Source organism: Diplotaxodon limnothrissa, linkage group LG19, assembly GCF_057381915.1.
Source record: "Diplotaxodon limnothrissa isolate DT_005_m linkage group LG19, D_limnothrissa_male_GT1.1, whole genome shotgun sequence".
NCBI lineage: Eukaryota > Metazoa > Chordata > Actinopteri > Cichliformes > Cichlidae > Diplotaxodon > Diplotaxodon limnothrissa.
The window spans coordinates 30481642-30506986 of NC_140614.1; the positions used below are offsets into that span (position 1 = coordinate 30481642).

Here is a 25345-nt window from a genome sequence, read left to right on the forward strand (position 1 = left end):
AGTTGAGGTCTGGACTTTGACTGGATCACTGAGTCAACATCTTGATTCTTTCCTTTTTCAGCCATTCTGTTGTAGCTTTGCCCAAACCCGCAATGTTCTGTTTCATTACACATTGAAATTTGATCATTTGACTCATTTGCATACAAAGAGTTCACTTATGACTCAATGACCACAAGATCCCAAAAGTCCTTTGATATGATATGTTGTGTTTGGTTTTCACAAAACATGGCGTTGTGCATTGTGCACTTGGGTCTCATCTGTCTAAAGGGGCTCTTATGGTTTTCTCAGATGCAACTTTGAAAACTTTAGCCATGCTGTTTGATTGTACTGTCATGAACATTGTTTAACATGCAAACTGAGACTTTTAGAGTGGGTGGGGTGTGTGTGTGATCAGGTAAATGAAATAAATTTGTCTAGAGTTCCTCTTTTTAAAATTACTGTAAACAAAACCTTTAAGGCAAAAGAAGAATCTTTACATTTACAATTATTATAGTCAACCAGTAGCATCAGTTTAATAACCTGATAAGATGTGCATTATTAGAACGTGGTACTGATGTTTTTGTTTGACAGATGCAGTTACAGCAGTAATTTGTCAATTAAGTGATTACATTTACTCTGGTTGTCATAATTTGGAGATGTACGCACATTTAAAAGATCCAAGTTTGTGATGCAGGTGACATCTTTATTATTATTGGTGAATTATGTTGTAGGAACAGAACAGAAAAAAACAAGCTTTAAACTGTCTGGGATTAAAACATCCACCAAATTAGTCATGTAGAAGCCACTTAAGAATGAACACATTACAGTGGCAAAACTATTTTTTGGTGGGGTCAATCACCCTCCCCATGAACAGCAGGCAGTTTGTGTTTTCATGGTATATGAAGAAGAAGAAGGGTCTGTTTATAGTGAAGGTCCTCGGCAGGGAGTATGGAATGATACCGATTGTTGTGGCAGCTGCTGCAGTTGTTCCTGTCTCATCCACATCAACCATGGCCTTGTGAAGCACCTACAATTTCACAGCAAGGTTAAAAGTGTTTTGCTGCACTATTTGGGGAACAGGCACATGTGTCGCTACATGATACCGAAAGTGACAACTAACCTCTGACAGCTTGAGCCCTTTGTCCTCACTGAGCTTTGTCAAATTGGACAAATTATTAAAGACACTGGTCATGCCCATATCCGGTAGGAGATTATGCAGGGAATACGACTGCTCCATGTTGAATTTGGGCATCTTGACTTCTAGTTTCCTGCAAACAAGACATGAGTTGACATGTTGAATAGACTGGCTCATCTGCTGCAGGCATTGTTTGATGGTCATTTAGAATTTTTACAGCTAAACAACAAAATATGCAGACACTTGGTTAAAGCGAGGCATTTTTCCGCATGTACATTTTTCTCAGTTTTGCGATCCAGCTCTGAAACCTCTCTGCAGTAATCTCATCATCCACCATAGTGTAGTCCATGTCTGGGTTGGGGAGCAGGATAAGCATGGAAACACCCTCTTGGTATGGCAGTTTCAGCACTTTGGCTCTCAGAGAAACATCTTCTGCAGTGTAGTACTTGTCTTCTTTAAACATCATAGGCACCTGCACAATATTATAATTATCGATGTAGAAGGGTGCATTTCGAGTCAAATTGGAGTTGAAAGGCATCTTCCAGGCTCCTGTGGAGCAGGTAATATTGTACGTTTAGTTATAAACAAAAAAGTTCAAAGGTGCAGACATGAATATTAGTATAATTAATAGCACATAAACCCAAAATCTAAAGTGTGCAAAAAAGATTTAATTTACCTTGAAAGAAAATTGCATTCATTAACAGGAGTTTGGTCTGTTCGTCCAAGGCTGAAATCATCTCTGTAATCTTGCCTCCAGTCTTGTCCCTAATGTACTCATTGATTACTCTGATACTCTCTGTTGTGTCCGCAAAATCAACAGTTTTGATATCTGCATTAAAAAACTTATTGATTTTGGTTTCAAACTCCCTCTCTATGATAAATTGGGGTTGGATAAACAAGGCCATGCTATGATCAAATTTCAGCGATCCGTTTTGCGTGACGTTCTCGTGAAGGAGTTGAAATAGTTTAGGGATAAGATCCGGCTGGTCGGCCCTCTCCAGCGCCTCCAGGTTTAGTACCTTCAGGATCTCCTTGTGTGTGACACCATCAGAAGCCATTAGAAGAGCCGCAAAACTAGTAGAGATACTCAGGGGGGAAAAAAAGATGTTCTTGTCGTTGTAACTGGATATCTTTCTGTAAAGGTTCATGGCAAAGTCCATATTTTTGAAGGAGAGATCTGAGATGGTGGCACTGTTAGGTTCAGCTTGGTGGATAGGAGTCAGAAAGCACAGGAGGGCCACAAAGAGAAAACAGGCCATCTTCATTGTGTTTAACATCAAAATCAGAACCTGGAAAGTTTTGGGTGCACACCCAGAAACGAGAAATAAAAAAAAGCACCACTGTACAGCAGCACAATCACTAAATCTACAAAAAAATATAAGATTACACCAACTGAATACTCATTTCTTCATTATAATTAGAAAACGCTCCGAAATTCAGTTTGTTTTTAAGTTTAACGAAATAACACACGTACCTTTCAGCTTGGCCCAGATTGTGCCTGAAATTTCTCTGTATTTTTTTGGGGGAACAAAGTGCAAGTGTGCTCTACATGTTACACATTAACCACAAAACATGTATTCAGAGGTGAATCCATAAGAATCAATCGATAAGTAAATGAGACACGAGAAGCATTGGGAGTGATTTTCACTTTAATCCTGGAATGAGAACCAATATATTAAATGAAAGAATGTGCTGTTCTAACATGAAGTATAACAAAAATAATGAATTTAAGAACACAGTGAATAAAATAAGAATAAAAAAAAACCCCAACTACCAACATTTTCTAATTTTTCACAAGTGCATTTTAAATAAAAAAAAAAAAGTAGATCCAAAGGAAACAGAACGGTAACAAAATCTTGGAATCGTCTTAAAAATCATCCAGCACAATAAGCCAAACTTTGCATGACATCTAACATGTTAGTGAAGGCATCAAGACACATTTGCGCTGAATGGTCAGTTCGATGTTCTGAATGAATGTAAAGTGTTTTAATGCTGTAGTTTGGTGTAGTCACAAGGACAGATTCTCACTTTCAGGACTTTACGGTCCTGTAGAGAAAAATAAGTGAGAATAAGTCAAATCAACCACTTCCTCAAAGGGTAGGTGATGTGACACATTTTTGACATTTTCTTCATTTATTGAAATTGCTTCCCCCCCCCCATTTTCAAGGTCATAATCAGCAAATAAATGAAACCAATGAATCTTTGATTTTCTAACGTGTACCCCCCCAAAAAAAAGAAAAAAAAAGAAAACCCAAAACAAAACGAGGCTGGAAATGCCAGAATTTTGGCTTGTGTGATCATACACTGCTGGAACTATTCATGTTTACACAATGCTTCTTTGTTCCCCACTTATTCGGGACAAAAATAAGAAAAAACAATGCATCTGTGATAAGCAATTTAGATTCAGCAAAAAGTCCTACACATTTTTTTTCATCAATCTGATCAAAAAGGACAAGACACCCTTAAATTGTGTCTGTAAGCCTTGCCTAATCACCTATTCATTACGCCTACATGCATACTTATAAGTAATAAAGCCACGACATCCAAAATATGCAGCTCTCTAAATGCCTGGGGAGACCACCTGTAGACTGTCATGTATCGAGGTCGATGATGTAAAGAATAAATAACCCACAGATGTTAGTGGTAGTAAAGGTTTTAAGGAGGATCTTTTTTTCTGGTGATGTGCACGTTTCATTTTTATATATATATATATATATATATATTTTTTTTTTTTGTTCTACACACTCAAGTCTACTATAAAAGGACTCACTGTCATTAGCCCCTTTTTAGAACACCTCTTCTTTCCAATGAATCTGATGACATCTAAATCAGACTCCATGCCTGATTGAGCATCCTGGTCACATTTCTGTATAAGATGCAATGGCAAACTTAATACGTCAGCTTTAGTATGATTTATGTGTAGCTTTCAGCACGCAGTCGCATTAATAGAAAGGCACACGCACGAGAATATAGCCGTGTGTGCCTCTCTTTAATCTTTCAAGTTTGCTCAGTTAACTAAAGAACACCATAAAGAGCAACAGGATGTATGTCTGCAATAAGGTTTAAGCATTTTTCCATAATGCATTTTTGCTACTCCCAATCTAGAAGTGTGATTTCTCTCAAGCCTGTCTGCAAGGGTGGGGGCAGCTCATCTTGAAGCACTATGCAGGACACACACACATACACAGATCCTGCTCTGTAGCTGAAGAACATATATTCAAGGATATGATGACACTTCACTAGAGTCAGTGCTGACAATATGCCAAATATCACGCGCATACTGCGTTTCTCTGTGTCTCTGTTGTGGTCATGTCTGAATGAAGCAGTGAGAAACATTAATGTAAAAGTGACCTTTCTCTGAATGACACAACAGCATCGTTTTTAACATACTGATGAAGCCAGCAATATTATATATCCCATAGGTGAAAAGAGCTTTAAAAGCTTTTATCTATGGTCCAAAGCATTGGTCTCATATGGCTTTCATAGAATGCCTGTGTCAACATGTCATCATCACAAAATAACAAAACACACCCTTTCTGTGATATTCAGGGGTAGCCCGTTTTTCACACAAACAAACAAACAAACAAACAAACAAAAAAGCCAAAGCCAAAGCCAAAAAAAAAGCCAAAAAAAAGAATACAAAAGTGTATACAATAGAAAGAGAAGGCGCCATGGTTAAAAAGGCAATTGCAAACTTGGATTAACTGCATCATGAGTCTCGTCAATCTTTTCCCCATCTCAGTACTTCACTGAGCCGGATTAAGTGCTGCCTCTTCTTTATAGCCTTTATAGTCAGTGAACTAACCAGGGGTAAACTGTCAGCCTTCTGACTGTCCTCAGGTCCGCATGTGCAAAAGGTTAGAGGAGGGAGAAAAGCTAACCCTGTACCGGGTTGCCAATCCAGGCAGCTGGTAAACAATACAGGCAAACCTTCCACAACTTCACTGGCTGGGTTTTGGTTGTTGGTCCCCTTCAGAGCCAGCGTTTACTGAACCTAGTAAAAGCAAGTGGGCTTGTGTTACTAGATTCCATTAAATTGAGTAGAATATTAAATAAATCACAAAGTATGTATTATATTTACATTCAAAAAAAAGATTTGCTGACCTGAGCTTCCAGTTGGTTGAGTATCTTTTGGTTGAGGAATGTTTGTCTGAGTTTGTTGCTGCTGCCTGAACAGTAAACACAGTGGACTTATATCAAAATCCATGCAATACTTTCTCGGTATACTTTGAAAAGAAGGTGCGATATGCAGTTGTCATTGCAGGAGTGTTTTAGTTAAACTTACCGATCGAAGTAGGCTTGTCTTCTCTTCCTCAGTTCCTCAGCTGTAAGTGTCTCATTCTGGCCTTCTCTCTGTTCTCTTGCAGCACTTCCTGCTGCCTGGCTCCCTGATTTTACATTTCCCACTCCACACTCTGAAGACTTGTTGCTCATAACTGCTCCTGTAATATGGAAAAATAGATATCCATACTGCATATGCATGCATATTACTTAAAGCAATGTTAGTGCTAATCAGAATTTTTTATAGATAAAAATTAACTATCACTATAGAAATTTTACTTTACAGTGCTATTTTGTAGTCTCTTTTCTTGTAAACTACAATTACAACAATACAACATTTTTTAAACTTTTAGATGACCTATACTGTACCTTGCATACTGAGCTGTATGGCCCTGCGAAGATCAGCTTCTTCATCTTCCACATCTATGTCCTGTCTACTGAGTGCTAAAGCTCTCTTCAGTTCTTCATCTTCATCCACAACTTCATCCTCCACACCAAAGGCCATCTCTGATTGGCCCAGAGCAACTGACCTGCTGCTGTTAGAGAACAACTAAATCAGTTGTCAAAGGTAAGTCACAAGTTTCTTTTAAGCAGTACAAAACAAAATGTATGTGACTCCTTCATGAGCATCTCCTGGGTCCTCCATATCACACAGGCTACACATACATACCCTGAACTAGTCTGGGCCTCCTCTTCTCCAATCAGTCTGGGCCGCTGCTGCTGCTGGACCCTCATGATTCCAAGAATCTGCTCTGCTTCGCACTCGGGAAGGTTTCCTCGGATCACAAATATGGAATACCCTGCACAAATAAATTGCTGTAATCTTTTCTGTAGTGCAACATCTAAACAAGTGAATGAAAGTTGTTTTTTTCAATACCTTCTTGTTGTAACTGTGCAAGGAAAAGGGCTAGATAGGTGTCTGATATCAATTCTGGTCCAGTCAAAAGGGAATTCAAGTTAAACCACTGGAATGAAAATAGAATGAAAAACTTTAGTAAAGGAAGCTGCATTAATATCATTCATGAAAACATGTACCTCGTACCTGTTGTCCAAGTTTGCGTATAGTGAACCAGTGCTCCTTGTAGTTGCAAATGAAGGCTTTTTCATTTCTGAAACATTGAAGTCAAAATCAACTTAAAATGTACATACAAATTTGCTGTTACATAATATAATCCTAACTGAGAGCTTTACATTGGATTTATCATCAGGCTCTGGTACTCGCGGCTGTTGAAGAGGATTAGCTCCAAGCCCCACACTCGAAGAGCATTGCTAATTACCTACGAAAACCCAAAAAACAATCATAAAACAAAAAAAACAAAACAAAATGTAACTTACTTATTAAAAGAAATACGTTCTTATAAAGAGTGAATTTTTAAAACTCACTTGTATGGAAAAGAACCCACTGTCGTCCATGTTTCCTGATGGTTGCTATAAACATAGATTGAGTACAATAAGAAAAATGACGTAACTGTGCATAACATCCATAGATATGCTGATGAGGTATTTATTTTCCGCTCTGTCTCTAATCACCTGTAAGAAGGTCCTGTACTCCTCGCTGGCCATACCTCCCTCTGCCATCCTCATTCTCTCCTCTTCATCGAGCTGATGAGCAATTGAGGATAGATCCACAGGAGTGAAATACTCTCCTTGTAGCAGGTTGTTAAGACAGTGCTGGGCGCAAAGGGAGCCCTCTTGCTGCAAATTAAGAATCGGTATTGTTAAATGGTTTTGTTACTCACCCGGCAGTATGATTTTAAGGGGTCCGCAACAACTTTGGTAGCTTTATGAAGGTGAAATAATCGATTTCATAATTTGTTCTCGCATCAGTAACTGGAACCAACACAGAGCTAGCTAAACTACGTAAACAACAAACACAACTGATCTTATTGGTCCTCTGTAACAAAAGATTGCTATATTAAGTTAATCCTTTTGCTAAAAATGAGAAAAATAACACGACTGCGGAAGTAAAGACGCCTTCTGCGTTGATTCTACAAGCTGAATGGAAACTTTTCAACATCTCATATTAGCAAGTGAGTTAGCATTTTAGCTGTCTGGACAACAATACTGCTAAACATTACCCCATATATCGTAACAGCTACATAATCCTGGTAAACAAAGTGCAGTCACGAGTCCAGAACATTCCCGAATAAAGACGACCAACAGTGTGGCCATGAATACTTTGAGATATATATTTTTAACTTACTTTCTCGTGAAATATGGAATCCATGTTCAGCTTTCTGTCAAACGTTCAACTCTGACCTCCAGCCCCGCCGTGTACGGAGCAATCTCGACCGGCGCCGTCTAGTGGCTGGGCTCATACAGCACCAGCATCGGCGAAAGGTTCTGGTCGTAAGAACAGTCTCCTAGCGACACCTCCTCCTTTACGGCAAATGGAATATGGCGGAGAGTGAGGAAAACCTAGACGGACTAGAGCTCAGCAAGGTATGATTTTTTTTTTAAGTTGGCTAATATAACTGACAGTAGTGACCGAAGGGCTCGGACAGAACAGTGAAGTGTAGTGTGTTAATTCCTCTGAGCAATACGATTCGAACACTCAGTGAAAGGCTATCATACTTCCCAAGCTAGCACTTGCGGCTAGCTGTAGGCTAGCTGCCTAACTACCGTCAATAATGCAATGGTTAAGTGCAATATTTTTATTGCCCTGCGTCAGTGGTTCGATAGACTTGGCTGAGTAGACACCAACGACAGAGAAAACACGGCATGTGTCTTCCTCCGTCTGCTGCATCCTGTGATATCTTGGTAGTCGCTTTTGTCCATGAGTTGCCATGAGTTTACACACTTTGCAGCATCAACGCCCTGGCTGTCTTCAAACCTCGGGCTCTTGCTGCATTACGTCTATCATTAACATCGGCCATGTCGGTCAGTGTGAAAGAGAAACTGGGCTCAGCAGCAGCGATGGATTTGTTTCAGAAATGTTGTCTATCCAGTCTTATTATATCAACTCCAACAAATATGAAAACAATGTGATGCCTTGTGCAGTCTGAGTAACTACATTAAGAGTGTAGTACTGCAAAAGCACTGCACGCACCAGTACCATTGAATAATCATACTGAAGAACAGCTCACCAGATTACCGATGTCATATCCTTGTTTCTGTTGGTAAATAGGCTGTAGTCAACAGGATTTATGAAGGGCTTATCTATATCTATTTATCTATATCTAAATATGTATAAAGAGATCTCTTTTACACATTTGTAATTTAAATGATAATTTTACCTGGATGAATAAAAGATAAATAAAAGTTAATTGTAAAAAACTCGTTGCACTTTATTCCTTGTGACAGGAATATACTTTCTGACTCAGAATGACTTCATATAATTCATGAGATTTGTTTGACAGACTAAAGGCCAGCAAATCTTTTACAGCAGTTTAAATACCGGAAGGCATTTTTTGGCAGAATCCTTTCTGTCAATACATTATATGATATTCTGACGAAACTATTACAGTGCCCAGAAGAATGAATGTTATTGTTATATGGTTATAGAAAATCAGAGAAAGATTATGCCTATAAATTTAGATTATTCTATGCTTTATCAGTTTTTTTCCTTGTGTCAAAATAAATTTAGAATAATAAAGTGTAGGAAGGTGTAGTGAGTCAGTAACCATGAAAAGAGCAATATAATTGTGTACAGAATTATGTGTTTTATTAATATCAGTGTTTTTATTTATTTTTTCAGTTTTTAGCTTGAGTCTTTGTATGTATGTTGAAAAAAATCAATCTGTCCCCTATGAATGTTTGTTCTTGTGTAGTTGACAAGTAGTAGGCAAACAATCACATCACTGGAAGCACACAGCAGGAAAGCAATGCAAATAAAAAAGTAGAAGCAGTATGTTTAATGTCAATTTCAATATAATTTCAATATAAAGCTTATTTTAAATGCCTAAATGGTTGCACTCCCTGACTGCTGAATTACTTTTAAAACGAAAACTTGAGCTTTTGCTTTCACTGTCAACTGTAAAAAGAAGAAAAATTTGAGACTATTTTTCCACATATATAAAAAAGTTTAAGAAAGCTGACCAATTGACATCTCGCGTTAGTCCATTCATTTTAAATGAAGTCATCTGTCTGATATGGAAATTTGCACATTTCCAGTCTATTCCATCCTTCTGAAGTCTGGAATGATTAGTTAAACCACTGTAAATAATTCCTCTCAGGAACAGTTATGTTTAGTCCACTTCAGTTTGTCTTCAGAGTAATGATAATGCAACTGCTGTTGACAAACGGAAATATAATTCTACCCTTCATGTGAATTAAACAAACCGTTTTATCTCATGTGCAACTCGAACGGCTCCTCGTGGCGCTCTCCTGTTTGCATACGGTCTACTTTATGATTGGGCTGAAGGCCAAGCAGAAGAACAGATTAATCACACAGCACAAGGTTATTTATACTATGCTGTTTATTTAGATTTGTAGGCTAATGTAGAGTCTACAGTTGCATTACAAATCGAGGACTGAAAAAATTAGTCATCAATTACTAAATATGGATTAATCTAGATCTAACCTTTTTTTTTTATTTTTTATTTTTATCGGCACTTAACATGGTGTGCACTTCTGCCTTCATGAAGAAGTCAGGATCCTCAGAAGAAAGATTTGTTTTTTTGGGCATAATGCATTACTAAAAGGAAACATTTATCTGCACATCGTTACTATGGCGAGTTCATGCAGATTTGTGTTAGAAGGTAGAAAGCAAGGATGTAAAGCTCTTCTCTTTTGTCTCACAGGAATGGCAGGAGGCAGCAGACAGCAGAGCAGCACTGCTCTCCTACTTGAAGGAGCAGGTGCCTCAGATCTTCTGCCTAAAAGACTCCAGCCCTCAGGAAGAGGAGGAGCTCATGCAGAGCCGTCTCCTGCACCCTCTGGAGTGTTTCCTTTTTGGAGAGGATCCTCAAGAGGGTTTGGAAAAGCTCAAGGAGGGGAGTACCTCGTCCCACCTCTGTGGACGTGTGTTTAAAGAGGGCGAAACGGTCTACTCCTGCAGGTCTGAACAGCTCTTCTAAATCCCTGTAATTACTAAGTTTCTACAGGAAAGCTGTGGTAAAATATTCAATTTTATGGGGTCTGAATTAAAATAGGCACTATAGATGTTTATATCAAAGTAAATGACTAAAAGCGAGAACACTTGGCAAGCAGCTTAGTTTATATCAAACTCATTTTACATTTTGGGTCACATAGAACTTTCTTTGATCTGAAATGGACCGGACCAAATAAAGACCCCCTTTTTATTGGTATAAAGAAGTTTAATTACACATTTAATCCCCAGATTATCATTATCATTAGTAAAAGCTATAAAACGAAGTTGTCCAGTGGGCCGGATTGGTTTGTTTGCCTGGCCGATTTTGGCCCCTGTGCCTTATGTTTGACACACCTGACCTAGAGTATAGCACTCTTTAGTGTTAGACTTTTGTTTTTCTGCCAAGTAAAAAAATACATGTCTTCCACTTCTTGCAGGGATTGTGCGATAGATCCCACTTGTGTCCTGTGCATGGACTGCTTCCAGGATAGTGTTCACAAAAGCCATCGCTACAAGGTTGGTGTTAGTATAAATGTTTATATTTTTAATGGATTCCAGCAGTTTTTAGTGGACGGTGTCTGTACCAACCTTTGAATGAATGGAAGTCACTCATCCCTGGAGTTCTAATCTGTAACAGGACTCCCTCCCCCTTTTCTTACTACTGTTTCCATGCTTTGTCATTGTCAGTCACCACTCTTAAGTGATTCACTTCTCTGCACAGTGTGCACAGTGTGCAATCCTATTTCTATCTATACCCTTTCTAAATTATAGGATATCGTCTTTGATCTTTGTCATATATGTTGGAACCTCAGTGTTGCATAACTAAAGGACATGTTTAAAGAAATTGCAATTGCGTGTGTCTGTTAATCACATGCACTCATCACTGATATGCTTTTTTTTCCAGATGCATGCATCATCAGGCGGGGGGTTCTGTGATTGTGGAGATGTAGAAGCCTGGAAGATTGGCCCTTATTGCTCCAAACATGACCCAGGGGCAGCCAATGCCATGGTAACGGTGAGTTGCGTAATACAGCAGAAAGAAGGAAGTGGAGGAGGGGTGGGTGTACTTGTCCCATTCTGTGTCAGTGACCCCAGAATGCTTATTTTCCCATCTTAGTGCTGGTTGCTGCTCTCTTGGTGGTAGGTTTGACTCTGTGAATTAAAAAGAAAAAAAAGTTACCGGGAAAATCATCTAAAATATAAATTTAAGAGATGTTAAATTGAAACTAGTGGAAAACAGCAGTGGGTGAGTCTAGTTAAGAGCAGCCTTTAATTCTGCACAACTGTTTGGAGATTTATTCAGTTCACAGCGTCTCCTACAAAAGGCTGCTGATTTTGCTGGCAGCTGTTGTTTGTCAGGCCTTTCTTTGCTGATCATAGCGTTTGTGCTTACCGTCATGCTCAGGGGCTTTGAGTAGACATACTGTTTGACAGCACTGCGCTTTTTCTTTCTTCCGTAAACAGCAGGTGCTTCTCCTCGCAGAAACGCGCATCCCTGGCCTCGATCTGGCTGGGTGCTTTGTGCTCTTTACATCAGATCTGAACCTGTGCTCAACAAATCACATTACCATAGCAGCACATCTGCTTTGGACATGAAAACCTTGTGTTCTTTTCCATCCAGATCTCTTGTTGGTTAGATTACAGTAGATTCTAGTGTTTGCTCTCACACAGTGATGTAACGTCAAGATAAACTCACTGTATCGTTTGTTTGGTTAGCGTATTAGACATTGGACATTTGGAGGAAATGCTGTGCTGCTATGTGAAATGTTTGTCCTCAGGGGATTTGATATTAATGTTACCAGACCAGCTGCTTGCTTGGCTTTAATTAAGACAAATATTTAGACCATACCCAGTAAGACACAGGAAATGAGGAATTAATAATGGTTATTCCATGTCATGTTCACTTTTGTTTGTGTGAAGTTATTGTTTGTTTTTGTTCTCTGCCACTGTCAGTGTTGACCTGTAAAATGATGCATTTTTACTATAGTTACACATCTCTGCAATGTGCCAAATTTTTCTAATTGTTTAAATTAAGATGTGAATTTTTGAATCCTCCGTTATGCTTTTTCATTTTGGGTAGGATGATTGCGTGCTGGACCTGGAGTTATACGGACGTGCCGAGAAGCTGTTCCGGATATTGCTGCACTATGTCACAGATTTTTTGGTGTGGGAGGAGAACTTTGAGCTGCCAGCTGAACTTCAGCCTCGGTACAACCTGTCAAGTTTCCAAAATATAATCTGAACTTCAAAGACTCTGCTTAAGTTTGACAGAGTATTTCTTCATCCATACAGGATTAAAGACAATACATATTACTGTGTTCTCTACAACGATGAGCATCACTCGTACGACCATGTGATCTACACCCTGCAGCGGTCGGTTAACTGTGATCTAGCTGAAGCACAGACACACACAACGCTCATTGATAAAGAGGTATTTCTTTAGGTTGTTTACCTGAAAGGTTTAATTTAAATGACTGTGAATTTAAATGGAGGCACTTGATATAATTATTGTCAACTGTTGGACGCAGGGTCGGCGGGCAGTAAAGAGAGGAAGCCTTACCTCCTGCCAGCAAGCGCAAGAACGTATCAGGGTAAACACGATCCCACTGCTAAGCTTGGGAATATGTTATCGCTTTTCAGTTTTGCATTTCATAAATATTTTCTCTGTTGTTTTGCAGGCAAACTCAGTGCAAATTTCCCAGCAGCCACTGCGTGTGGAGATCCTTCACTCAGTAGTAATGGCTCATCAAACTTTTGCTCTGCACCTCGGCTCCTGGTTGCAGAAAATAATAAGTTACTCAGGTAATCTACATCACACAAACTTGTTAGCGTTACTTTTTAAATGTGTCTTTTTAGTCAGAATATGTACACCCGACGCCTGATTTATGCCTCGGTGGGAAATCTACGCTGTAACGTACATACACCTCCCAAGAACCTGCAACTCTTACGATTGTCCTGTTCAGCACAGTCAATTCCTCCAGTGCATTTCCAGCTACTTTTGTGCTGCGTTTTTTGAATTCATCAGTGAGAGAATAGCAATCATCTCCTCAGTTTAAGGGTAAATAGTCATAGCATCAGATATAATAATCATAGCATCATATATAAGGTTTCACAAATGTAACCACCTTCCTGGAATTAGAATGCTGAAATGATCAGAATGGACGATCAGAGTTAGGGAATGTACAGAGAAGTGGAAAAACTAGAACACTGACCACAACAAAGAGCGGGGACCCAGGAGGAAAAACATCCCAGCATTTAATTTTTATTTATTTATTTCTATTTGCTGGCTCTGTACATAAAACACCGGGACATGACTACACAGTAATTAACATGCATTGTACCAGGACAAGCATAAATGTCGGCAACAGTGGAGACCACTCACGTACATTATGTCCTAGATCTGCAAAGATTGCTCGCAGATGTCTAAATAGGTCTTTTTCAACATGGCCATTTTGGCTTGTCATAGCAGGGTAACACACAAGTGTCACAGATAAATTAATTACAGTCTGTTTACTGTGTCACAGCCAGTGCAGTGGGTGCACATGAAAAACACACGTGGCCTGGCCAGTTTAACGGGAACAGGGCCATGATTCATGTTATCAGAAACAGCTGTGTTTACCCTGTGCTGACACATGAAAACTGCCTGTTGTACATGTACAGCTGTATGACTGGTAATCTGTTTTGTGCAGTGGGTTTCAGGCAAGCCTTCTGTCAGGTGGCGCTACAGCCAGACGTGGACAGAGATCGACCTTGCCTCATTAGCAGACTCATGTTGCATGATGCCAGGATGTTCAAAGGTAAGCAGGCCTCAGCCCACACTAATTAATGGACTTTAGGAGGTGTTCTTATTAAAAAAAGAAAAAATATTAAACAGGTTATTCATCAACAATGCCTTTTAAGTGTTATGCCACTGTATTTGTTGTGCTGTCATATATTCCATTCAAGCTCCTGCAGCCTCTCACACTTACCAGTCACTTACAGATGATGCTATTTATGGTTTAATTTGCAGACAGTAGTGTAGAGCTTGAGCCTGAGCCTCACTATGATTCTGTTGAACACATTTTTTTTCTTATTTCCTCCAGGAGCTCGCAAGATAGTGCACGAGCTGATTTTCTGCAGCATGCTAATGGATACTGAATGCAAGAGGCTTTTTGCGATTGAGTTTACAAAGGTAAGTAAAACATTTTAAAATGTAAACTGTTTTGCATTTTTTTTCCCATTCCACTAATATGTTCCTCATCATTGTCTCTTCAGCACTATAAGCAGCTGCAGAAGGACTTCATCAATGATGACCATGAGAGGAATATATCCATCACAGCTCTGTCTGTTCAGATCTTCACTGTTCCCACACTAGTGAGTGTTGTTTCAATGCCAGAAGTCATATGATACTGCATGTAAATATAGTACACATCCTTTTTAAACACACCAATTAAATATTCACGTTTCCGGTGAAAAAAAAAAAGTGAACCTTTAGTAACCTTTGTTTAGCCTTTGTTTAGCAGGAATGATTTCAAGGATTAACACTGGCAAACATCCATATGTGTGTGATATATGCTGAAAATGGCTCTCTGCAGGTTGTTCTAAAGTATCTGTTTTCATTCAGTTTCATTTATATAGCGCCAAATCAAACAACAGGCATCTCAAGCACCTTTATATTGTACTGTTCAGACCCAACAATGTTACAGAGAAACCCCAACAGTCAGACAACTCGTGATGGTTCAGTGTGAGGGGAGGAAGAGAGAAAGAAGAGGGAGATGGGTTAGAGACACACAAATTGGATTTAGGTCTGGCTCTAAATCCAAATTGTGGTCGACTTATCAGATGTAACCACAGTAGTCCCTACTCTAGCCATTAAATCAGATATGAATCTCCTGTTCCAACACATCCCAAAGATTGAGGTCTGGAGACTGAGGAGGCCATTTAAGTTTGGTGAAGTTGGACAAATCAGTTTGATATGTGCCCTTACATGCACTTTTCCATTTCTGTATCTTGTCATAGTGGTTTAAGTGTTGGATGCCATGTATGTATGTGTAATTAAAATATTGAACAGTATGTGTTGTAACCCTTAACCTATATTCCATGCTTTCTTTTACATTTGTGTTCTTCCAATAGGCCAGACAGCTGATCGAAGAGTGCAATGTGATTAAGGTGATAGTTGATACCGTCATGGAACTGCTTCGCGAACATCTAGATGATAACAATCGCTTCGTCTTCCTGGGCTACAACTCAGACAAGTTTTCACGCATCCAAGTCATCTTCCACGACCTCAGGTGATTAAAGAAGGCAACACCTTGTTCTTTATACCTTGCTGTTTATGGCCTTTTATGTAAGATGTCACTAATCTTTGCCACACAGGTATATTCTGATCAGTAAACCCTCAATATGGACCGAAGAGCTTCGGGGGCAGTTCTTGAAGGGGTTCAGAGTCTTTCTTGGTCTTCTTAAATGCATGCAGGTACAAATGGTCCTCACACTGTGTCATTTTGTAAATATATGCAATGTCTGTCTTTAAATATGTATCATGTAATATTGGTAGTGTTACATTACTTTAAGACAACTAGACACTCTGGATATTTAATGAATCCTTCGCTTTCTACACCAGGGTATGGAGGAGGTGAAGCGACAGCTTGGCCAACACATTGCTGTGGAGCCAGAATGGGAAGCTGGCTTTACTTTGCAGATTCAGCTCCGCCATATTCTTGCTATGTTTCAGGACTGGTGTTCCTCTGATGTGAGTTTTCTTGAAGCATAACTGTGATATCTTTAAATTTTTAATCTGCTTATGTGGAGGAGAGCGAACGTTGTACTCACTTATTGCCTTTGTCTTCCCTCTTAGGATGAGATTTTGCTGCTTGCATTTAAGGAGTGCCACACAGTTCTGAAGCAGTGCAATAACCAGCCCTTCCACAGGGACGCCACTGATTACTATATGTGCAAACACATCCTCCATGCCCGTCCATATAAAGTCTCACGGGAGCCTGTCAGCATACATCTGCCCATCTCCAGACTATTGGCTGGTAGGAGAAGTAGTATTTAAGACTTGCAGTGATTTTTTTTTTTGTATGCTGTGGACTTACTCATGTGTACATTGTGATTCATAGGCTTGTATGTACTCCTGTGTGGAACTGGCGCAATTGAGCGCCTGGAAAATCCTGTAAGTGACATGAGAAAATGTGATGATTTGTAGTCTTAGTGACAGCTGATAGGTGAGGTACTGCTGCTCCTCATGCGTTGTTTGTTAGAGATCGAAGTCTTTCTGTCATTACAGGCAACCTATGATTTCACAGAGCTGGCAGAGCATCCTCTGCGCTGCTTTGTGCTGGCTGCACAGGTCTCGGCTGAAATGTGGCGGAGAAATGGGCTTTCGCTGGTGAGCCAGGTACACTAGAGCCTTTGGACGCACAGTGCTTTTTTATTTTCTGTTGTCTTTCTTCTCCACCTAATAAATACTTTCACATAAACAGGTGTACTACTACCAGGATGTAAAGTGCAGGGACGAGATGTACGATAAGGATATAGTCATGCTTCAGGTTGGTGTCAGTCGGGCATTAACACTTCTTTAATGCCAGTTTTTAATGTTTTAAATGCAAACGGCGTGATGATGTCATACGTCCCTCATCATTTCTATTACAGATAGCTGCTTCCAAAATGGACCCCAACCACTTCCTCATTCTGGTCTTGTTGAGATTTGAGCTCTTTGATTATTTTAATAGAAGTTGTTCAAGCAAAGACCAGGCAAGCTCCACATGAATAATCATCCAGTAAAAAAACGTCGTGCCACCAAACGTGTTAATGAAACGCAGCTTCTTTTACAGGACGAGTTGACGCAGTGGAACCGTTTAACAGAAGAGATGCTCTACCTGCTGATCGCCATCATTGGTAAACTGTCAAAAGTCTCCTGATCAAATTGAGATATTTCTTAATTCAGTTAAAAAACCTAAAAAAGTATCTGAACAGTGCTGTCTCTTCAGGTGAGCGCTATGTCCCCGGGATCAGTCAGTTGACCAAAGAGGATGTGACAATGAGGGAGGTTATCCACCTGCTGTGCATTGAGCCCATGGCTCATAGTAGCCTGGTCAAAGCCCTGCCAGAGAACGTATGCTTCAAAAAGCTTCATTTCTGAATTATATGTTTCATTTTGTGGTGTTTAGTTGGGAGGATAAATGACAAAGGTGATGTTTTTTCTTTCTAGGAAAGCCATGAAACAGGCTTGGAGACAGTTATCACCAAAGTTGCCACTTTTAAGTATGTAAACCCCCAGAAAACAGATTGAGTTTTGCCTTAATAGTAAATTTCACGAGTTCGTAATCTCTGTGTTCGGTTTTTGCTTTTAGAAAACCAGGAGTGTCGGGACATGGGTTATACGAAGTGAAAAAAGAACATCTAGTAGAGTTCAACCCATTCTTCTACCATTACTCAAGATCCCAGCATAGCAAGGTAGACCAGCGCCTTCAATTAAATTGACAGTGTCTGTTGACTATATTTGGTTAATTGGTTATATTACACTTCTTTCAGGCAGAAGAGTCTCAGAAGAAAAGGAGAGCTCAGGAGGGCAATGATAAAGGTGACTGACCCTCCACTCTGTCACCAAATGTCTCTGGAGATTGGTTGGTAATTTCATCGGCTCTAATAACATTGCCCCCGCTTGTGTCTGTGCTCAGCTCTTCGTCCGCCGGTGCCCCCAGCCTTTTGTTCAGACTTTTCTTATATAGTGCAACTCCTCTGCTGTGACATAATGGTCCACATCCTGAGAAACGTCCTGCAGAGAGCTGCAGAAGACCGGCCAACACACTGGACGGAAGCCATGATCCAGAGGGTACAAATTACATTTTCCCTCCCGAGATCTACCCTATTTCTCAATACAAATGTAGCAACAAAATTAACTCCTTTATCACACAGGCGCTGCACCTGATTGGCCAGGCATTGCTAGAAGAGAAATCACAGCTTGAGGATGTCACTGCGGAGGAAGTGACCTTTGATTTCAGCCTAAAGGCTCGTTGTGAGTGGAAAAATGAGCTTTGTTGTCTCTTTGAAATCGTGTAATTACTTTTTGAGAAGTAAAATCCCTGTTCCTCTTTTTCAGTAATGGGTGCAGAACATGGCAAGTCAGTGTTCCTCTTGTTGTCCAAGATTAAGACTTTGCCTTCTCTGGAAGCGCAAAAAGACATGATTAAATGGGTTCTACAGGTAGGCTATTCACTTACTATTCATTAAAGATATTGTTACATAATGTTAAATCAGTAGTTATCATGTTTCAGGACAGGACAGTTTTATAATTTTATAACACTGTTTTTCTTCTAGATGTTTGAGGTTGTCAAGTGCCTTAGAGAGAACTCCAGTCCAACAGTGTCCATGAGCATGGAAACAGCCAAGCCAGAAGAGGTAAACTAAAACTTAAGTGACTTAAAATATATCTTTGAGTTAAATCATTCTGACTTCTGGTTTGTTGATCCAGAGTGCTCAGGACAAAGAAAAAGCAGAGCGGAAAAGGAAGGCAGAGGCGGCTAAGCTCCACCGACAGAAGATAATGGCCCAGATGTCAGCAATGCAAAAGAACTTTATTGAGTCAAATAAGATGCTGTATGACAACATGCCTGAAAGTGGAACACAGGGAGAAACTGTAGCGTCCACTGGGGAGTGAGTACAGCCTTTCCATAACACCTCGTAGTTGTATTTCAATGACTTAAAAGTGAGGGTTTAAACGAAATAATTTTCACCTAATGTAGTTTGATTTATTTCTCCAGCTGTGCCACGGAGCAGAGGGAGCTATGCGTAGCTGTTGGGCCTCACCGAGGGTCCACTCCGGCTGACAGGGAGGTACTGACCTGCATTCTTTGCCAGGAGGAGCAGGAGGTGATGGCTCAGGCTCCAGCCATGGGACTCGCTGCTTGTGTCCAGAGGTCCACAGTGCTGACACAGTGCAGAGGAAAGATACCAAGCAGCAGAGCAGATGGTCAGGCTCCATTCACTGATCATACTATTTTACTTTGTGAGATTCAGATTTAACTTATACGTTGTCTTGTGGTTATCACTTAAAGGGCCGGGAACATCATATCCCCTCTTTATGTCTCCGGATCTGGCTGTGGGGACCCACACTGGCAGCTGCGGACATGTCATGCATGCCACGTGTTGGCAAAAGTAAGTCACTAGGGAACAAATTTGACTAATTTTGCCTCTTAACTAAAGTTCGGTGTAACTCACGTACAGGTGTCATTTCCTCTTTTTTAACAGATACTATGAGGCAGTCCAAAATACAACCAGGAACCGGCTCCATGCTGAATTGATCATTGATCTGGAGAATGGAGAGTACTTGTGCCCCTTGTGCAAGTCTCTGTGCAATACTGTGGTACCTCTGATCCCATTAGAACCCCTCACATTTGACTAGTAAGCCCATCCTCTTACTCCCAGCCAGTCTGCAGTGCTTTGATTATCTGTGCAAATGTAAAGAAGTCATTTGCATGTTTGTTTTCTGTGTGTAGTGAAAACGCAGCGATAATTGGAGAGCATTTGACGCTGCCTCGTTGGATCCAGATCCTCTCTGCTAGGATTAAAGGACTCCAGTCAATCGCTCAGGATAATGGTAAGAATAGAACCCAGAATACAGTTATCGCACACTATACTGGTTTGTAGTGTCACACATGTAAAACTGATCCACCAATGAACAAAAGTCCACATTTCGATGTGTAACACCTGCCATATTCACATGTGAGTAAGATGTTGATATGCTCTTAGTGTGTTGATGTGCACCAGAGTAATAGGAAAAATTGGCTTTATTTGGTGAGGAGTTGAATGCTTGCAGGAAAACAGCTGCAGAAGGTGTTTTAATTTGCACACAGTCTGGATTTTACTAGAAGCCACTACGGAGTAGTCTTGGCTTGCATACGTTTTTCTTGTTATTCGTGAACCTCTAATAACACACCACACAGTGCAACCGATGATTGTTCTCTCCTGCTTTTTTTCTTGCAGACCGTAACACAGAAGGCAGTAGTAGTAATGGTAGCACTGGGCTGTGTGGCGAGGGCCAACCAGACTTTAGATCTATTCTGAGCTATGGAGTGCAAGAATCGTGAGTGCACCTCTCTCTGCCTTTATTACCTCTGCCAAGGAGGTTTTGCTTTTGGTAGCTTTTGTGTGCATGCAAGTGCGTCACTCTTTCTGTCTGTAAACACTTAGCTCAAATCAATTCTTATAAAGCTGTTAAAAATCCATTAAAATTTGGCTTCTATTCACCAATATGACATATGACCTTTGACCTGTCCTCCAAGGTGAATAGATTGATCCATACAAATTATGTCAAGTATATGTCAAATGGGTTTGAACAGTATAAGTAACAGAAACGTGCACTTTGCACATAAAGTAAAGTTTAAAATGGTGCGCTTGTTATTTTCTTTTCTAAATTTTGTGCTGTTTGTTGTTTCTAGGAGAAAGTTTTCAGACAGCATTACAGAGATGCTGGTTGTGTGCGCCACCACAGTCCACAGGGTTGGACTGAAGACTGCGCCCAATGAGCTGTGCCCCCGTGTTTCCATTATGGCCTGGAACACATGTGCCTTCACTATTCAGGCCATAGGTACTGCATCTGTTGGCTTTTGTCACTCCTTTCCTTTGCATGTATTCATGTGCGCGGGTCTTAAAATTGCAAATCTTCACAGAAAACATACTGGAGCAGGAGGGCAAGCCGCTATTTGGGTCCTTACAGAACAGACAGGTACTCAGTAGTGAACAATTGATGTAGTTCTTTTAGTGTAGGGGGTTTCTGTGAAAGTTGTGTGAAATGCTTCTCTTTTAGCTTGCAGGCATGAAGGCCATTGTTCAGTTTTCAGCAACGCAGGGACTTAAGAGCTCTCAGGCAGTCATCCAAAGGCACTTCACTGATATGTTGGGAGGTATGTGGTCATCAGAGAAACTTCAGGCTGGTTAGACTTGTGACTGTGTAGTTTAACTGTCCTTTCTCTCTTCTCAGTCTTGTTACCAGTCATGAGCAGAAAGAACACACCTTCTCTTCTAGAGGTGGATTTGTTCCATCTTCTGGTAGGTGTCTCTGAAAGAAACTGCTCTTACATATTAGTCTGAGCAAATGCTTCATGCTAATACATTAGATTAATACAATAAATGTATTATGTTAAGTGCAATAAAAACAGATTCCAATTGAAAATGAACATGAACTCCAGAAGATGTAAGACTGTAAAGAGGAAACATGATGGTGGAGATTTTATTTTCTGTTGATTGAGAAACTATAGACAACCCTCTGAATTTTTACTAAAATTGAAGAGATTATGTCTTTAAGAAACAGGTGTGTGATGGTTTTATAACGCTTGGATGTTTTGTCAGGTTGGATTGGTGCTATCGATACCCTCGCTTTATCAAGAGGAGACTGTAGACTTACAGCCATCTGCTGTCAGCGCTGCATACAATCACCTGCATATCTTGCATTTGGTGACCATGGCTCATGTGCTGCAGATCCTCTTGTCTTCTGCAGGTACAAAATCACAGACCCCCGCCCCCAAAATAATGTGATCTAATAACACCACTGTTAGCTACCACTTAGGGAGCTAGCCAGTAGTAAGAGATAATTGGAGTGATTATGATGATTAAATAATTGGTTTGTTTGTGCAGACGTCCCTGCAGCAGGGGATGGACAGGAGACGAAGGAGGAGAGAGCAGCAGCAGAGTTGTACTCTGCAGTGTCACAACACACGGGAAGGTGAGTGTTTTTCAAACACCTGCTTAAAGCACATTAGCATGATTGTATTTTTCCATACATATTTTTTATGGACATCAAAAAAAGAAAAAACTTTGACAGCCACTAAACTTAAGCAAAAACGAATCTCCTTTCTTAATGCTAATTTATAATTTAAATGTCTGCTATTAGTCACAAAAATGCATTTGTGGCAGGTGTCAGGAGGTTTTGATGTATTGGACAGTAAGACCGTCAGAGTTGGATAAATATTTTTAACTCATAATTTGACAAGAATGGCTATTACCTGTTTATAATGGGAACAAATACTTAGTTTCAGCCTTTTTCATGGTGAATTCTCAGATATTTGACAGCTTATTTTGTGGTTTTCTCATCAGGCTCCTTCCAGATGTTTCTGGCAGCTCTTTAGTAGAAAGAGTGAAGACAGGAATTGCACCATTCTTGCGTTGTGCTGCTCTCTTTTTCAATTGCCTTACAGGAGTACCTCCTCCAGAGGAGCTTTTTAGCATTTCTGGTAGGTTTCAGTGTAGTAGTGTCAGAATTTTATTGCATTTTGGAATTCAGAAGAGGAAGTTTTGTGCATTCATGCTGACATTTTATGTCTTGTGCAGTTGATTCTCAAGAACAGATGGAGGCACTATGCAGTTACCTGGCACTACCCTCCAATGTGTTTCAGCTTTTCCACGATCACAGAGAAACTGTTAGTCCACTGCTTCAGAGGTCGGAGAAAACACTATTGCATCTTACACTAGTTCCCAGTGAAGTCAGTAGTTTTGTAACTTATTATTTCTTGTTATTTCTTAGGTGGTGTGGGAGCCCAGTTGTAACCAAAGCCCTGAAAGGCAAAATCCAGACAGTCAGGTAGACTTTGGGTCTTTTATTATTTCAACATAGATTTTAGTTTTATTGAAACCCTACAGTTGGCCAATAAACTCACTCTTTCAACAGATACCCCAGGAAAAGGAATCGATTGATTGAACTTCCTGAAGATTACAGTACTCTCCTCAATCAAGCCAGCTATTTCAAGTAAGTAAGGAGTCCTCTCATTTGACATCTTCTAGTTCTCTTCTGTCCATCCTTTCTCACTCGTCTGCATCATGTCCTCAGGTGTCCAAAATCCACCGATGATGAGAGGAAGCATCCGACTTTATGTCTCTTTTGTGGGGCTATGCTGTGCTCTCAGAGCTCCTGTTGTCTCAGTCAGCTGGAAGGGGAGGACGTGGGGGCTTGCACTGCCCACGCTGCGACCTGTGGAGCAGGAGTGGGGATGTTCCTCAGGTTAATCAGTCACACGGCACATTTTACATTAGTAGAATTGTATTTCAAGCCCAGAATTAGTTTGTCTTTTGGGTTTACTTTTTTTTTTTCTAACTGAATCACATTTTGTTTAATGATAACAGGATAAGAGAGTGTGAAATTGTGCTGATGGCCAGTCGGACTCGAGGGAGCACGTATCCCGCTCCGTACTTGGATGATTATGGGGAGACTGATCCTCATCTTGGGTAAGAACCTATTCAGTTTATTTGTAGTATTACTTCTGTATTTTTAGACTTAAACTCTACTATATAATACAGACTGGAGGATGTACTCAAGGTCAGCTGTTTGGCTTTGTCAGACAATTTTTACAGCTTGTGCCATCTATGAAAAGGTAGATGGATGATGTTGCTCGTAGGGGCAATGTACAGCAATACTGTGGCTAATGTAATTGAAACTTTGGTGTCACTTGTAGACTTGAATGTTGAAGCTAAAACTGTTGCCATTGTAGACTACAAAAATGCATTTATTTGAGCTTTGTTGCAGATCTCAAATTCATAATTATGTGCTGATCAAAACTTGATCGCACAGTGATAGCACATTCTCACAGTAGACCCCGATGAGCAACTTGCAGTTCAAGCCCAACACCTGGGCAGCTTTAACCTATAATACTACCTTCATGCACTTTCAGATTTGCATAAGCATTAAGTTTTTTTTATGACATAAAGAAGTGGTTTACACAGCTACGAAGTATGACTACATTTTTTTGTCATACCAGTGAAATACTGGGTTTGAGAAACCCTTGAATGCATTTGTTTCTCTGTGTTTTAGACGGGGTAATCCGTTGCACCTTTGCCCAGAGCGTTACAGGAAGCTAAACCAGCTGTGGCAGCAGCACTGCATCCTGGAAGAAATCGCCCGCAGCCTGGAGGTGGTCAACGTTATGTTTGCTTTTGAGTGGCAGATGTTGTGATGACTGCTCCAGCTGTGTGACCGGCCGATACTGAGCACGGCCCCTGTGCTCCCAAGACACATGCACGCACACGACACACACAAGCAATCAACCCAAACCCTTCTATAATCAGAAAAGCCTGTTTCATCATAAATGAGTCTCCTTTGGAATCCAGAGAGAGTGGGGGGGGGGCAGTCAAAATGGATAGAGGGTGATTGTTGTTGATTAATCCCAAGTCGCCTTGTTTCAGTTTGATTGTCTGCTGTGAGGATGAGTTTCTCCCAGAGTAATGTTATTTGCAAAGAAGCTCATTCAAATAAAGAAGAGCATCAGACACACACTAACACGTTTCTGTTATCACTTCATGTGTTTTTTTTCTTAATGATGCTGTGAATTTTCTGCGTTCTCTCTCTTTGTGTTAGAACTTATGATTTGTGATAAGTTATAATTGTTCAAAGATGCGGTTTCCAAGCACATTCATGTGGAAAACTTTAGCCTTTTTCGGAGATCCTATCCATTTTTGCCTTTGACCCTTTATTATGTAGAATTCCTCAAATAATTAAACCTTAACCTACTGACACCTTTACTTATAAATAGACACATGTATAATGGGCAAAACGTATATAGAATAAACATCATTTTCAAGATTGCTTCAAACAGATTGAGTATTCTCAGAAAAGTATACGGGAATCTGTCTCAGTGACTTCCTCATATCCTGTCCTTAGATGCACCAGTTTTCTGAATTTCAGCCATTCTTATAGTTACATAACTCTCACATCTGTGCTTACTTGCCTTCAGAATTGTGAAATTAATTATATAGAGGGAATTCAAATACAATATGATATTGCAAGATCGCTTTTAGAAAAAAAGTTTTATTAAGCTTTATTAAGCTTGTAATCAAAAATAATTGGATGACCTGTTGTGCGACACATTGTCAACCTTTATCATTTGATGTTGACTCTACATTATCTGAGTTTTAGTTGTCAATGATCAATTGCAGTGTTTTATTTAAGA

The 25345-nt window shown here is 40.1% G+C and overlaps 3 protein-coding genes across 5 annotated transcripts; 1 reads left to right on the plus strand and 2 right to left on the minus strand.

Moving 5' to 3' along the window:
- Positions 1–602: 602 nt before the first annotated feature.
- serpina10b (serpin peptidase inhibitor, clade A (alpha-1 antiproteinase, antitrypsin), member 10b) lies at positions 603–2647 on the minus strand. Of its 2 annotated transcripts, XM_085343032.1 has the most exons (5): positions 2589–2647; positions 1791–2403; positions 1390–1663; positions 1100–1247; positions 604–1006 (listed from the first exon to the last, which is right to left on the minus strand). In XM_085343032.1, exons 2-5 carry the CDS (start codon positions 2389–2391, stop codon positions 815–817), a joined length of 1215 nt encoding a protein of 404 aa, XP_085199158.1. In that variant the 5' UTR covers positions 2392–2403; positions 2589–2647; the 3' UTR covers positions 604–814. The 2 variants fall into 2 exon arrangements, with proteins under 2 accessions (XP_085199159.1, XP_085199158.1); XM_085343033.1 differs by lacking the exon at positions 2589–2647 and having other exon boundaries at positions 603–1006.
- A 1246-nt stretch (positions 2648–3893) lies between these two features.
- atxn3 (ataxin 3) lies at positions 3894–7655 on the minus strand. 2 transcript variants are annotated; one of them, XM_085342399.1, is made up of 11 exons: positions 7599–7655; positions 6926–7090; positions 6779–6823; positions 6587–6672; positions 6438–6504; positions 6273–6360; positions 6066–6195; positions 5765–5928; positions 5400–5556; positions 5219–5283; positions 3894–5108 (listed from the first exon to the last, which is right to left on the minus strand). In XM_085342399.1, the coding sequence occupies exons 1-11, from the start codon at positions 7620–7622 to the stop codon at positions 5056–5058; spliced, it is 1044 nt and encodes a 347-aa protein (XP_085198525.1). In that variant the 5' UTR covers positions 7623–7655; the 3' UTR covers positions 3894–5055. The 2 variants fall into 2 exon arrangements, with proteins under 2 accessions (XP_085198525.1, XP_085198524.1); XM_085342398.1 differs by having other exon boundaries at positions 5765–5931.
- A 136-nt stretch (positions 7656–7791) lies between these two features.
- ubr1 (ubiquitin protein ligase E3 component n-recognin 1) lies at positions 7792–25174 on the plus strand. The gene is made up of 47 exons (XM_085342364.1): positions 7792–7837; positions 10138–10394; positions 10865–10943; positions 11332–11442; positions 12508–12635; positions 12720–12858; positions 12956–13018; positions 13106–13229; positions 14117–14224; positions 14510–14598; positions 14682–14780; positions 15540–15697; positions 15783–15882; positions 16030–16158; positions 16264–16444; positions 16529–16581; positions 16696–16806; positions 16892–16957; positions 17061–17162; positions 17243–17306; positions 17399–17523; positions 17620–17672; positions 17762–17864; positions 17943–17991; positions 18089–18243; positions 18327–18426; positions 18511–18614; positions 18729–18809; positions 18883–19064; positions 19172–19380; positions 19466–19565; positions 19659–19811; positions 19907–20007; positions 20394–20493; positions 20849–20997; positions 21080–21135; positions 21217–21313; positions 21391–21458; positions 21759–21906; positions 22044–22131; positions 22503–22639; positions 22737–22845; positions 22930–22986; positions 23074–23151; positions 23233–23403; positions 23526–23627; positions 24211–25174. The coding sequence occupies exons 1-47, from the start codon at positions 7793–7795 to the stop codon at positions 24350–24352; spliced, it is 5223 nt and encodes a 1740-aa protein (XP_085198490.1). The 5' UTR covers position 7792; the 3' UTR covers positions 24353–25174.
- Positions 25175–25345: the final 171 nt, after the last annotated feature.